This window comes from Natator depressus, chromosome 4 (assembly GCF_965152275.1).
Source record: "Natator depressus isolate rNatDep1 chromosome 4, rNatDep2.hap1, whole genome shotgun sequence".
In the NCBI taxonomy this organism is placed as follows: domain Eukaryota; kingdom Metazoa; phylum Chordata; order Testudines; family Cheloniidae; genus Natator; species Natator depressus.
This window is the reverse complement of record NC_134237.1, coordinates 20,505,385-20,520,616: the sequence shown is the minus strand read 5'-3', so window position 1 is coordinate 20,520,616 and position 15,232 is coordinate 20,505,385. Positions and strand designations below refer to the sequence as shown.

At 39.0% G+C, this 15,232-nt stretch overlaps 1 protein-coding gene across 1 annotated transcript in view; it reads left to right on the top strand.

The window, feature by feature from the left end:
- The window catches only part of LOC141986258 (broad substrate specificity ATP-binding cassette transporter ABCG2-like), a 36,191-nt gene that overhangs the window by 15,295 nt on the left and 5,664 nt on the right, over positions 1–15,232 (top strand). Inside the window, exons 5-14 of the mRNA XM_074950571.1 lie at positions 1,482–1,634; positions 2,132–2,289; positions 2,558–2,709; positions 3,526–3,630; positions 5,856–6,103; positions 8,783–8,865; positions 10,538–10,627; positions 11,316–11,440; positions 13,145–13,299; positions 14,359–14,448. Coding sequence (XP_074806672.1) covers positions 1,482–1,634; positions 2,132–2,289; positions 2,558–2,709; positions 3,526–3,630; positions 5,856–6,103; positions 8,783–8,865; positions 10,538–10,627; positions 11,316–11,440; positions 13,145–13,299; positions 14,359–14,448 — 1,359 coding nt within the window. The remainder of the gene's footprint in view (positions 1–1,481; positions 1,635–2,131; positions 2,290–2,557; positions 2,710–3,525; positions 3,631–5,855; positions 6,104–8,782; positions 8,866–10,537; positions 10,628–11,315; positions 11,441–13,144; positions 13,300–14,358; positions 14,449–15,232) is intronic.

Below are 15,232 nucleotides of genomic sequence, written 5' to 3'. Positions count from 1 at the left end.
TGCCTCTCTCTCTCACACACACACACACATGTGTTCCCTTCACATGTAACATTGTTTTTCCTTCCCACCATTTCCTTTTCTCTTTCAAATTCAAAATGTATTTGGCACCAGGTTTCTCTATTCCATCAGTACTGACTTAGCACTTTCTTGGTTTCCGGCTGCCTGCATGGTGTTTTCCTTTAAGCTGCTGATTCAGATCTAAGAGAGAGAATGCAGGTAGGGCCACCTGAGAACGCAGTTGTCAGGGCCACCTGAAGCCAGAATAGAGTATCAAGGAACAATGATGCATCATGTAATGGGGTCCCACAATGCATGTATTTAGTTAAACAAGTACTGATCCAAGGGAGGTAGTAGGACTGAATGTACTCACACAGAGCTCCAGTCTGCAGTTGCTTTGTCAATAACCCTTAGCCCCTGCATGTTCAAAGTGCTGCCCATACAATACCTAATAATAAATATTATTATACCCATTTCACAGAGAGGTAAACTAAGACAGGAAGGTCAGGGAGCTTGCCTGAGACCATTTAGTCAACAAGAGTTGCTAAATCCCACAAAGTGCTGAGCACTATGACCCTGATCCAGCAAAACACTTAAACATACACTTTATTTTTTAAGCATGTGAGTGTTCATTCTGATGAAACTTCTCATGTACTTAAAGTAAACATGGGCTAATTGCACTGGGGCCACAGTGCTCAGCATGGGGCATAATCTAGCCCCTGGTGCATTCAAACTCAGTGGTTCCTCACTCTCCACACTGGGCTCATTCCTCTTGACCATGCTGCCTACCCCCTGCTCTGGTAACCTCAAGAGAGGATTCAGTTTAAATCAGCAGTTTCACAGCACTCCATGGAGGTGTTCTCACAACCTTTCTGCACTTATTAGTTTTTGCTTAGCTGTGATCTGCAGTTACCACATTTCCAAACCATAACCTCAGATATTTGAAGAAAGATTTTATTCACATCTGTAGAAAGAACTCTTTCCAGATACTGATTCTGCAAGGTGCTGAGCACTCTTAACCTCCATTAAAGACAAGAGGAGTTGAGGGCACTCTGTTTCCCACAGGTGGTGCTCAGCACCTGGGCAGGACCAAATCCAGAAACATTTTGTTGATAATTTTCAACTGTATGAAGGAAAATCTATGTCTGAATTTTTCGCTGCGTTGCCAATGTTTAGCTGCTCTGAAAAACACGCTGGGCAGGGAAATATCTGGACAGTGTATATACACATGTATTGATATTTCTGCTATTTGATACATGTACGATAGTCCCTTGTTGCCATAAATTGCACAAACATGCAGAGACTAGTATTGAAAGCAAATATCTGATGGGATGTTCAGGTTTTGAAGATCCAGCCTATTTGATTCTAGCAGCTGTCACTGCCACACAAATGCACTCTGCATGTACAGTACACACGTACACAAGTCCCAGAAGAGGAAAAATTAAGCCTGGAATGAACATTAAATATGTAACTTTGTTACTTAGGATGATGTGGTGATGGGAACTCTGACAGTGAGAGAAAATTTCCAGTTCTCAGCAGCACTCCGGCTCCCCATGTCTGTGAAGGAACGGGAAAAGGAGGAACGAATCGACCAGATCATCAAGGAACTGGGTTTGACCAAAGTGGCAGATTCCAAGGTAAGCTGTCATATTATGATGCCCAATTAATAGCAAATATTAAATAATTTTAGATGATAAAATGGCTCCACTTTAGCAGGGGTGTTTTTGATTTAGTGGTTTATTCTAATAGCAGAAAGGCTGATAAACCCCAGCACAGCTGCCTGTTCCCATAGTATCAATGAAGATAAAGGCTTGTTACTTATGCGCCTATTCTTAAACTATCAGACGCAGGACAGTAATTACAAGTAGGAGGAAAGCAGGTGACCTGAGTGTCATGAAGAAACTTAGATTTCAGGGTGAAAACTTTTAAAGGGGGGCCCTTTTTTCTGCAACGTTCAGAGTTGCACCATTCCCTTAAACAATGTCAATCCTTGAATCCATATTTGAATCCATAATTACAATGTAATCACCCAGAACTATCTCAGAAGTTAATGTGCTGTTAAATGTGTTGGATGTTCTTTGCTTGAATACTCTGAAGTCAGACAAAATGACACAAGCTGCTTGTTTTGCACTAGGTTGGCACCCAGTTCATTCGTGGGGTGTCCGGGGGAGAGAGAAAACGGACCAATATTGGAATGGAACTCATTACTGACCCTGCAGTCTTGTTCTTAGATGAACCAACTACTGGATTAGATGCCAGCACTGCCAATGCAGTCTTGCTGCTCCTGAAAAGGTGACTGCAATGGAATCACTGGGAAAGAACCAGCTTTGACAGAGATGTACTCCATAAATCTGCAGTTAAAATGTGGTTAGAATGGTTAATGTGTAGTTACTATATTGCTGGGCTTGTTTTATTCCTTTTTGTACCTTGCATTGGATTCTCCAACAACAGGTTGAACTGTGTTAATTTACTGATTTGTATTGCAAGGAATTTGAAAGAAGAAAACTCCTCAAAGAGTGCAGATATTTGATACCTCTATTATTTTCCACTTTACATTCAGGATGTCAAAGCAGGGGAAAACAATAATCTTTTCCATCCATCAGCCCCGGTACTCCATATTCAGATTGTTTGACAACCTGACATTATTGGCTGCAGGAAGAATGCTGTACCATGGTCCTGCTCAGAATGCCATTGAATACTTCAAATCTATTGGTGAGTTTTCTTCTGGAGCTTTAGTCACAACAGTGGACACTAAAAGGAACATACTTAAAATGCAGCTCTGTTTTGAAAAGTGACTCAGTGAAAATGGCTCTTGAATCATGGGATTCAATGGTTAATGTGCCTCATTGTTTCCCATACCAAAACATACTAAAGAATTGTTTTTTTTAATATAACAGTAACATTAATGCAAAATTAAAGTTGAAAAACCAAGCACTCAGAAATTGAGAAATGCAGAGTTGAGGATGAAGGCTGAACCTTAACTGTTACCCTTTGTGCTTATTAGAAATTACTTTAAAAGTAAAAAGTAATGCATGTTATATCACAGTATTTAGTTTTGGTTTTTTTATATGAATTGTGCACTAGGCCCTGATTCAGTAAAACACTTAAGCACTTTACCCATAGATTTGTGGGTTCAATAAATCCAAACGATTAAACCTGCCATAAGGAGAAGCAGAAAAATGACTTATCATTAAGTCTATTAGTACCAGCTGATAGGTCAGAATAGAATTAGCAACAACAGACATGCAGTTAGAATTTGGAAGGGCTCATTTGTTAGTTGTCACCTTTGGATATTTTGAATTCTTACAGCTTTCCTTTTATGGCAGCTTTGATAGGGCCAGTTTGCAATCTCCTTCCTCATGTTGATTAGCAGTTTGGGCCAGTTGGACCACATTGTGGTGTAAGTTACTACTCAACATAAGTAAGGGTATCATAGTCTGGCCGATGGCATATTACCTCAAGTGCTTTTCAACACGTTACCATCTGTAGAATGACTTGCCTGAGAGATCGAATACTGTTTCTCTGCAGGTTATGAATGCGAGCCATACAACAATCCTGCTGATTTTTTTCTGGATGTCATTAATGGAGACTCAACTGCTGTGGCAGCAAGCAAGGCTGATGATGTTGATCTAGGTATAAAACTGAAGTTCTTCATACAGTAAGAAGCTGATTTGCAGAGTGACAAAATATATTTTGGATTTATCAACTCTGGCATGAAAAAAATCATTTTCAGGTGCATCAAGTTAACAGTAATAGCTTCTTCCATACGTAAACTCAAGAGTTACTTGGACACCCACATACTGTAGATGATACTGTTCCTCTTGTGTCTATCTCTCCACCATGAAATTTCCTTTTATAAAGCCATCTCGCCATGTACAGTATGAAATGACTTGTGTGTAATATTTAATATCCATTGGTGTTCCGTGAATAGCAGTTATTACATGTGGTTCTTTTTCCTCAACCGTAAGGACTGTTCTGCCAATGAATTCAATAGCAAAACTCCTATTGTCTTTTTCATGGAAACCAGATCCAGTGCCCTGTTGTGATACAGTAGTGTCAAAAAACAAAATAGTAAAACTCTTTGTAACTATATGCAGTAAATCTTGATATTAGCTTTGCATGATATTGCTAATGCATACAATATTTATCATGTTATTGGACTGATTTTGTTTTTCCATCTCTGCAATGGTAGCTTGTTGCTCATAAATTCACCTGAGGTAATCAATCATTAGTGTCACTTTCTTCAGTAAGTGGACCATACCTGGTTATTGTAATCACACGAGCACTGCTATGGATTGTTCTACTACAACCCCATGTAGGGATTGATTCTTTTTAATCTCAACAAAATTATACAGTGCAAGGCCTGCTCTACACACAGACTATGTACAGCTATGACTATTTTAGTTAGGGATGTGATTTTTAAAAATGAAATAGCTTTATTGGTACAGTGTGGATGCAGTTACACTAAGTAAGTATAAAGATTACTTATATTAGTATAATTTGTTCATCTTCACATATGGGATGAATCTAGACACGGGTATAAGCACTTTTATACCGATATAACTGCATCCACGCTCCGGGGCACTGTACCACTTTTAACTATTCCACTATTCTGTGGTTATAGCAGTACAGCTTTTGTGTGCAGACAACCCCCAACTTTTGTGAGGAAAAAGGTTATTTAAGGACTGATTGGCTGTGAGACCCTTCCTTCCATGTGGTAAATCTTTGCTACTGAAAGTAAAATTTCTCATTTGCGGGGAGTCTATTTTCCCCTTTGACAGCCTGATCCAAAAGTGACATCAAGAGAAAGACTCCCATGGAGTTCAATAGGTTTTGGATCAGGCCCTATATGCACACATGCTGTAGGAGTAAAACATACCCCTTAAGAATGAACGGACTCAATCAAGGTTGCAGAATGATCCCTACACAGTATCGGAAGAGTTCCTCAGGGACTCTCCTTTGATTTCTGTTGAATTAAAGTAATTGCTGGTATTTTTTGCCCTCAACTAAAAAATGAATACTGTCGTTTTCAGAGACTATAACAAACAAGTGCCTGATCCTGCTCCATTGAATTCAATTGAAGCTTCACCATTGATTCCAATGAGTGCAGGATCAAGCCCCAGATGAGGAGGGTGAGTCCTCTGGCATCAAAGGCCTATAATTCAATTCTGGATTGTTACAGTAATCACAAAAACAAAAGACAAATCAAAATGAAAAGATAATAAAAGCTGCGGTGTTTTCAATACCCATAAATCTGAGTGATGGCACATTAGTGACATTTCCGAACTATATTATAAAAATGAATTCACCATTGGCCAGGTATAACTGATTTAATAACAGGTTTCTTTAAACCATTATTAAGGTACCAATTCTGCTGCACAATATAGATAAAATATAAATCTTTAAGGGCTAACTTTGGCCTATAAGCTCTAGAGAAATCTCCCCCGCCCATGCAATTCTTGTACGTTATCATTCTACTCATGAATTGTTTAGATTTATTTATTTGAGTCTTTCATACTTGGTAGATTTGAGAAACCAAAATTAATGCAATGCTTTCAAATGGACATCGATCAACTGATTAGGGTGAACAGGCAGATATAGTTGTTAATTGTATTGTCTGGTCAACAACACAGGGACAGATTCTCTCTGGCCTTTACAAGGGTGCAGAGTATTTTGTATCTCATACTTCTAGACTGAGTGGACTGGATTAATATAACTAAATAGGCCATTATAATTGCTATCTCATAGATTAGTAACCAAAACTCTAGCATAACTCTGTGGGCTTGATTGCCTGAGAATTACTTTTTTCTATTAATTCAATAAAAGGTAACTAAATATTTTTTCTCTTTAACCTGAAGATAACATTGAAGAACACATCAACCGTGATAAGACTTTGGCAGAGAAGATAGCAGAGCACTATTCCAGTTCCACCTACTACAGAGAAACGAAAGCAACATTACAGAACATTTCTTTGGAGAATAAAAAGAAAGTGAAGACAATTTTCAGACAAGTTACATATACCACTTCCTTCTTTCATCAGCTCAAGTGGGTGTCGAAACGCACATTTAAAAACTTGATAGGCAACCCTCAAGCCTCCATAGCTCAGGTAATCATAGTTAATATAACAGTTGTAAGTCTGATTTGATTTTGAGACCATTTCTATCTGAAGATGGGTTAGGCACAATTTTGCACCTGCAAATTATTGGGCCTAAAATTTGCACCTAAAATAGAGGTCAGTATCTGAAAATCTGTGCCATAAAATGCTGGGCTAAATGATCCCAAATAATGAGCATGACAGGGATATGCAACAATTTATTAACTTACATTTACCATTATTTTAGGTGTGTGGGGTTTGATTCTCCTCACACTTATGTCATTAACGACACAATTCTCCCAAACTGACTCACAATAAGTAGTACCTTACCCTGCAAGTAGTCCCCTGCAATCCTGCCATGCTACTCTGAGAAGCTGATTCTCAGAATCTCGTCTTCACCTCTGATCTGTGCACCTTGCAAGTCATCTGTACGCCAGGATCTGGCCCACTGCGTTCTGTTTTTTTCCCCAAGGGAAAGTAAATTAGCCAGTCTTATACAGTTAATTAGCTCTCAACACATAATTATGTCCTAGTAGCTGAGTCAAAGACAGAGATGGTCTCATGGTCTCCTAATATATATGCAACTTCACATAAAGTTGAAATGGCTGCATCTGAGGACCATGATATGTTATGTAAAATGTGTAATGCAAAACATAAATTGGCTGTAGCATATCTTAAAGGAGGGGGAAGCATATTCTAGACAATAGAATACTATTCATACTATATTAGTATGATTACTGTAATAATTCAACAATAGTATGAATATGACCTACATGACCTACTTCACATTGAATGTTTGGAAATTCAGCACAGTATTATGACGTTCATGGATTTTTAAAATCTACAAGTTGCCTTTAAATAAAGAATTTGTTATTGATTTCTTCTGGGGAATAAGAAATTAGGAAATAACATTTATTGGTCTGATCCTGAGGTCCTTATTCCAGCAACACTGCCATTTGAATTTTATCTGAGTAATACAAGAGGGGCTCCAACCCATAATAAAAGTTGTACCTTATCACTGTTATAAATTATCTGGATTAAGAAAAAACATCTTGAGTAAAATAAAATCAATAGCAAAGGGGAAATCTGTTCAGAATCCCTCAAGTTAAAAGGCTTTGTGTGTGTATATATCTGTATGTTGATAGTATGGATATCTCAAATAATTGCATTGCAAAAGCTTGACCTTGTGACAAGAATTATGATCTCAAGAGCTTTCTAATACTCCAGGGTTAATGGTTGTGACTTTTTTCTCACAATCTTTTGTATCTCCCAAACCTCATTAGGAATGGATTTCAAACACAGTCTATAAATTGTACACAGTTCATTAAGCTGTGTTGGCTAATCCTCTCCAAATTGGTCTTGATATGATCCTTTTTCCCCCCACTACTATTGGCTTAGTGGCTGAATTATCCCTGACATTTGGTCCTTTGGGCAGGTTCTTAGTGATATGGTACCACGTATCAAATGCTTTACAGTGTTAAGACTCATGCATCCCTCATGCTTAACCATGACTGAACTGCCTGATACCATCATTTTTGCTGAGATTTTCTTCGCTTCTTCTTAGTCTTAAGAAATTGTGACATACAGATTTAATCATTCAGATTATATCACTGAATCCACTGGTAATTTTGCTATTTAACAAAAATCCAAGTTGCACGTTTCTATCTACACAGAGCCAGATTCTGATACCCTTACTTATATTTGAATAGCATTTACTCCACGAATAGAGTGCTATTTAATGCAAAGCTGTAAGAATCTGGCCCTTAGGGTTAAATCCTGCCCTTCTTTACAGCAAAAAGGACAATCCACAAAAGCCAGCATGCTAGGTGAGGAGCTGCCTAAGCTAGCCAATGGGAGATACTGACCAGAGGGGGAAGTCCTCCCCTCTCTGGGAGATAGGCACCTAAATCCAGGAGGCAGGGAGGTGCCTAGCTCCATTTAGCAATCCACAAATAGGCACCCACTACCTGGAGTCAGTCAGCTTAGCTACCTAAGGCATTTGTCGTGAGAATAAATTAGGTACCTGCTTCACACCACCCAAAAACAGCCACTGGAGGAAGTGGAGATGGTGGGAGACCCACTTTCCACTTTATAACTTTCAGTCCACTGATTAGAGCACTCACTTGGGATGTGGGAGACCCACGTTCAAATCCCCCTTCTCTGCCAGAGGGCGAGAAAGGATTTGAACAGCAGTATCCTACTTCTCAGAACAGTGCTCTAACCACTGAACTATGGAATATTCTGAGCTGGAATCCCTCAGTCTCTCCTGCTGAAGCTGTTCCACTGTGGATTAAAAAATGAAAGTGTGATTAGGGCAGGGGAACTGGACCCAGGTAGGTTCCCTAATCACTGGGCTACCGAGTCATTTGCCGCACCCCTTTTCTGGCCTAATGATTGCTCCACTGTGCATAAATACTTAAATAGTCGTAGTCTGGGATTTAGGCATCTAAGTGCATTTGTGGATCCCACGCAGAGTTTTTGTATGCTCTAGACCTTCTCCGTCTTCCCATCTCTTATCACTCTCTATCTAGGTACCATGAATACATTTCTTTTCCATCTGTATTCACCACCTAAATATTTTATGTAGTTTTTGCAATTTTGAACTTTTTTTTAAAAAAAAGGTTCATTACAATACAAATTTAGATTGTAGTTGTTCTCTCTTTTTTAATTATTTATTTTATTTTATTTCAGCTGTGTGTTACACTTTTCCTGGGACTAGTTGTAGGTGCCATTTTCTTTGGGATAAAAGATGATTTTACCGGTGTGCAAAACAGGTGAGTCAACTCAGGGATTGAATATCAATGGGGCTGACAAAACCATGCTGTTACCATCATAAGATAATGAAAATTGTTGTGGCTGAAAATGAACTTTTCTTGTCTTTTGTGAGATACCATAGCAACCACTTTAGAGCAAATGCATACCTGTAAATCATAAATTACAAAATAAGCACTGGTCCAGCCATGAGCTCTCTGTGGCTAGATCCCTCCACCTGCATGGAGCTCACTGCAGACTCGAGGCCTAAGGTCCCATTTCTGCAACCCTTGCTCATGTTGTCTACTACCTTGTGCAAGTAGTCCTGGTGAAAACATTGGGGCTACTTGCGTAGTAAGGTACTCGTCATTGCAAGTAAGGGTAGCAGCACTGGATCCTAAGTTTGCAGTGAAAGATTCCAGAAAATTATACAAAATATTAAAAATGCACAACTGTTCATTAACCACTTCAACAATTAAACAAACAGCATCTGGAAAGACTTCCCTAAGATAAAATTCAATGGCCAAATTTTTCAGACTTTAGTTGCCTGAAGTTCGGCAACTAAAGCCCTGATTCTGCAAGCACTTATACACATGCTTAACTTTACAGAGATGAACATAAAGGGTCTGCTCATGTGAATGAAGTTACCTGAGTGTGTGTATGACTGGGGCCTAAATTTATATTTGGTACCTAAATAAAAGTGGCCTGATTACCAGAGGGATTGAACATCTGCAACTGTGGGAGCTGTTGTAGTCAGCACCTCTTAAAATCTGGCCATTTTTATTAAAGTGCCTCAGAATTGGTGTATGCCAAGGGCTTAAATTTGGCATCCACATTTGACAATTTTGGCCTTTCATTTTAGCAGGTAAACCCATCTCCAATTGCTCATCATTTTCTCATATTCCATGTAGACTGAAATTTTTGGTCTCATATTTGTGCTCAGTCTGAAGGTGATTTAAACAAAATATTGAGTAAAGTCAGTCAAATCATTTTTCATTATTTGATTCTGACAAGCAACAGATGTTAGCCATATATTCCAGTAATAAACATTGAACTCAGCTAGCTCAAGATTTGCTAAAGCTCCAGTCTTAGGGCCAAACCTGCTTCTATTGAAGTTAATGGAATTTTACCATTAACTTAACCAGGAGTGGGATGAGTCCCTTAACTTGTTCAGTAGATCTCATGGAAACTTAAAAAATAATACAATTATGAAGAAAATTGATTTAGCAATTTGAATGAAGATGGTTTAAAACTTTTCTACCTGTTTTCCCAAGCCTATTTTAAGGACACATTTATTCAGGATTCATGTGCTCATGACATCCCACTTAATGACACCTTGCTTCTCTGGCGATAGGTTATTAAATGTTGTAAATTAGTTGAGTAAGTCAACAAGACAAAAAAAGAATAATAAAATATACTTTGTCCATTTCTATTTTGTAAAGAAATCTTAGTTATATAAATCCCTCCGACAGATTACACCTTTAAATCTCTACTGAGAAATAAGAAGAGACAGACAATTTGTGCATGAATTATGGAGTATGTGAAGTAGCAAAGCACATATTAGTGAATGCCACTAGTTCTTTGGAAGAGTTTAGACATGGTCTATTGTAAAAACTACTGAAAATATATTCAAAATAATTGAATAAAGCACTAATGTAGCTGATTTTATAAGTGTAAATATTTGTTTTACCATAGAATTGGAGCAATGTTCTTCGTGACCACCAACCAGTGTTTCAGCAGTATTTCATCTATTGAACTTTTCATTGTGGAAAAAAAGATATTTATGTAAGTAAAGCTTGATGTAACGGGTAACATTGCCTATTGTTAGCAAAGCTTATTCAACTGCTAATCTTTTTTGTTGCCCTACTAAATTGTCATCTAAATATGACAATTTAGTTATTCATACTGGTCAGATTATTCACTGAAAGTAATATTCATTGCAAACGTATTTTTTAAATCCTGTTTATGAGTTGTTTGCAAACCAATAATCATTTCTGTGTATGGTTTTGTCCATAAATGCTAATAGTTTGGATAAATACTATTTACATTGTGAGTTGTTTGTGAACTGTTCACTTCTGTTACCAGAATCATATGGAGTTGATATTAATTGGGTACTTGGAACTTTACAGGCTTTATGAGTCACAAAATGAGAGAATTACATATTTCTATACGTTAAGTGTGTTTTGATGATGTAAGATGTACACTAAAGACTGTGGGCCATACTCGGAGAGGTCTGTGGACACAATTGTGTTCAGCAATAGGCATGTATATTTGCATATGTAATTATCAAAATTATAATGACATCTTATTGGTCATTGGCATGTGTAATTATAGTATGTGCACAAATGCATTCTTATTTTTCCATTTGGAATTGCATGCATGACTTATCAAAACCTGTCCATATGTGAAAATGATTTGATTGCTTTATAATTGATGTAATCTGTAATATGCTGTATATATTTCTGTGTTCTAGACATGAATATATCAGTGGGTACTACAGAGTGTCTGCATACTTCATCTCAAAGCTAATGGCTGATTTAATACCCATGAGGACTTTACCAAGCATCATCTTCATCTGTATAGTTTATTTCATGTTAGGCAAGTGCCCTATTCACAAGCTGCATTAAAACTAAAAAGAAAATTGCTTCAGTACCAACAATGCACACTCATTTTATGCCTCTGTCAATCATTTCAGGTATCCAGGAGTAGGTTGGGTCAAATCTTCCTTCTTCCACTTTAAAAAAAAAAAATCATTTTCTCTGTTTAAACTCCATGTACCAATATGGCATTATTTCTCTTGCTTGGTGAGTGCAATGTCATGAGATTGCCATTGGTGCTGTTATGCAATTTGCTGGACTGGGCACACTTGCAAAATTTCAAGCACACTTGTCACAGTCTGTGATATATCCCATCTGCACTTTCCTTGGAAACAGGGGTTTAAGTAGGGTGACTAGATGTTCTGATTTTATAGGGACAGTCCTGAGATTTGGGTCTTTTTCTTATATAGGCACCTATTACCCCTCACCCCCGTTCTGATTTTTCACACTTGCTATCTGGTCACCCTAGGTTTAAGCATCATTTATAGATGGCTCTGTCTCACTGCTTTCCATGCTGTTATCTTTTCTTTTAGAGACTTTTAATCATTCTATCACGAAATACTTTTCATTACAGTTGGCCATGCTGATAAAACCCCCCGTCAAAGAAAAATGTGATTATAAAAACCTCAAGCTCCTGGAAACTGATATTAGCCTGCTCTTTTCAGTCGTTTCCCCGGGTAGTAAGGACAATTTTAAAATTGCAGACATCCATTTTAGACCATTAATGCAGTTTCAAACACCATGCTCACTACACATTTCAGGAAGGTCAGATTGAAATATTTCATGGAGCAAGAAATTCAGACAAACTTTCAGGATGTTTCAAAACTTAATAATAAGATGTTAGCAGACCGAGGTGCTGGAACTAGGGGTGCTGGGGGTACTGCCACACCCCCTGGCTTCAAGTGGTTTCCATTATATACAGGTTTACAGCTTAGTTCAATGGCTCTCAGCACCCCCACTATACAAATTGTCCCAGCACCATTGTTAGCAGAATGCAAGTACAGAACAAAAATCATCACTTGCTCTAGTCTGACTTTTTCCCTTAAACAAACGAGACATTATGGCACTATTAGGATATACAGAGAGCACATTTACATGGCTGTGAAACAGGGGTGGTTCAGAAACTAATGCCTAATCTACAACCGCCAACAACCCCTGACTCATGGGAGACCTGACCCCACTGGAAACAAGTGAAATACTATTGGATGTTTATCGCATGTTAGCTACTGCTGTATGGGGTGAGGCATGAGCTGCTTCTTGTTCAGTTTTTCTGTGGTGATAACTTGAGCCCTTAGCGAATCAGGAAATCTCCTCCTTTATCTTGTTTTGGCTGAGACACATTACAGCTTTTTCCTCCTTCCATTTCATTGAAAAAGTCAATTACAATCCCCAAACTCCTTCCACAAATACACACATCAGTTCTATTCTAGACAAAATCCCTAGTCTTTGTGCCCATGGGAGTCTGAACTCCTTCCCACAATCAGCAAGGCATAGGAATTTGGGACACTGATCCTTGGTCCTTGCAGCCAGTGATCCAAAATGTATGGTGTGGTGGTGAAAGGAGGGCAGATTTCCTTGAATCAGTCCTCCCACAAAATTTGTTCTCATAAGTGGGGCCAACTACATATTTTAAGATAGTACACATTGACTATGGTACAAGCGCTGACAAAATTATACTGACAGCCTTCTTGTTCTGCTCCCTAAGGTTTGAAGCCAAGAGCAGATGCCTTCTTTATAATGATGTTTACTATTATGATGGTATCCTACACGGCCACTGCTATGGCGCTAGCAATTGCAACAGGACAGGATGTGGTAGCTGTAGCTAATCTACTCATGACCATCACGTTTGTTTTTATGATTGTGAGTAGCGTTATTATGCTTTTATTTATTTAGATGTAAACCCAAGCAGCTGTGAAGTTCAGAGCCAGATGGAGATCTCAATTTGAATTCTGCAAAAAGATCAAGAATCTGAGGCTTTCATGTTCCACTTTGTCCCAATACATTAACAAGAAATCAAAGTTCAGACTTGTTTCTGAACTTCTCCAGAAATTTGGGGTTAAGGTGGGTTTTGGATCTGATGTTCTAGTTAGGGCCAAGTTTTAGTGATAAAAATAATGGGGAAGAAGAGGGGAGGGATCATGCCAGTGGTAAGAGTGGATGTGGTGTGGTACATGATGCTCCGTCTGCTCTGCAACTAGTGCATAGTTCCCTGTAGGACTGTTGCAGCCAGCATGATTTAGAGAGGACCTTAGCTGACCCAGGGCTGAGGGAGCAGAGAAGTGGCTTACAGTCACATTTCCCCTGCTCTCCTCAGCTCAGCCACAGGTAAAGCCCACAGTCCCTTAAATTATGAGACCACTAACTTACTAACCATCAACAAGGAACCCAACTATCTATTAATAGGCCACATACGAAAGAGATGTGAGTTGGCTGCAAGCAGCGTGGATAGAAGCATGTCCAGTTTTCCACCCGGGGAAACACCACATTGGACAGTGATCTCAGGGCTACTTGGGGAAAGTTTTCCCTGAACACGCTCGGTGTGGCTCTTCAAAAGTGCCTGTCTGCCTTGTTTTTGGTCCAGTTGCCATAAAGAAGCAAAGGCAGAGGTTGGAGAATAGAAAATACAACTTCATATTTTAAAAACCATAACTTAGCAAAAACCTTATTTGGGGTTCTCCCCTAACAACTAAAAGCATAGTACACCAGCAACCAACCTCTACTGAAGTTTACTTGTGTGCTCTGACTGGAGGATATAAACCCCTTATTATCCCCCAGTGTAATACAACTCAGACTTCTGTATAGCATATAGATTTAATGGGAGTTACTTGTGCACATTTGATTAGTAATGGTGACTCTGGACTGAAACACTTTCCTGTGAAATGGGACTTAGATTTTTTATTGTGTCTTTACTGTCTACAGATTTTCTCCGGGTTGTTGGTAAATCTCACAAGCATCTTGTCTTGGCTTTCCTGGCTGCAGTATTTGAGCATCCCTCGATATGGCATGACAGTAAGTGCTATGTTTTCCGGTGCATTGTGTTTAGAAACATTTGTCAAAAGGGACCATCTGAATCTGATGGGAGAAATGAATCCAGGTTTCATAGATTAGTGACCAACGGGCAAGTTTTTGAAACAAACTGAAATTACAACCGCATTTGCTCCAACCCCTCAGACAGAGACAAACACCTACAAGATCTCTATCAAGCATTCTTACAACTACAATACCCACCTGCGGAAGTGAAGAAACAGATTGATAGAGCCAGAAGAGTTCCCAGAAGTCACCTACTACAGGACAGGCCTAACAAAGAAAATAACAGAACGCCACTAGCCGTCACCTTCAGCCCCCAACTAAAACCCCTCCAACGCATTATTAAGGATCTACAACCTATCCTGAAGGATGACCCAACACTCTCACAAATCTTGGGAGAAAGGCCAGTCCTTGCCTACAGACAGCCCCCCAACCTGAAGCGAATACTCACCAACAACCACATACCACACAACAGAACCACTAACCCAGGAACCTATCCTTGCAACAAAGCCCGTTGCCAACTGTGCCCACATATCTATTCAGGGGACACCATCACAGGGCCTAACAACATCAGCCACACTATCAGAGGCTCGTTCACCTGCACATCCACCAATGTGATATATGCCATCATGTGCCAGCAATGCCCCTCTGCCATGTACATTGGTCAAACTGGACAGTCTCTACGTAAAAGAATAAATGGACACAAATCAGATGTTAAGAATTATAACATTCATAAACCAGTCAGAGAACACTTCAATCTCTCTGG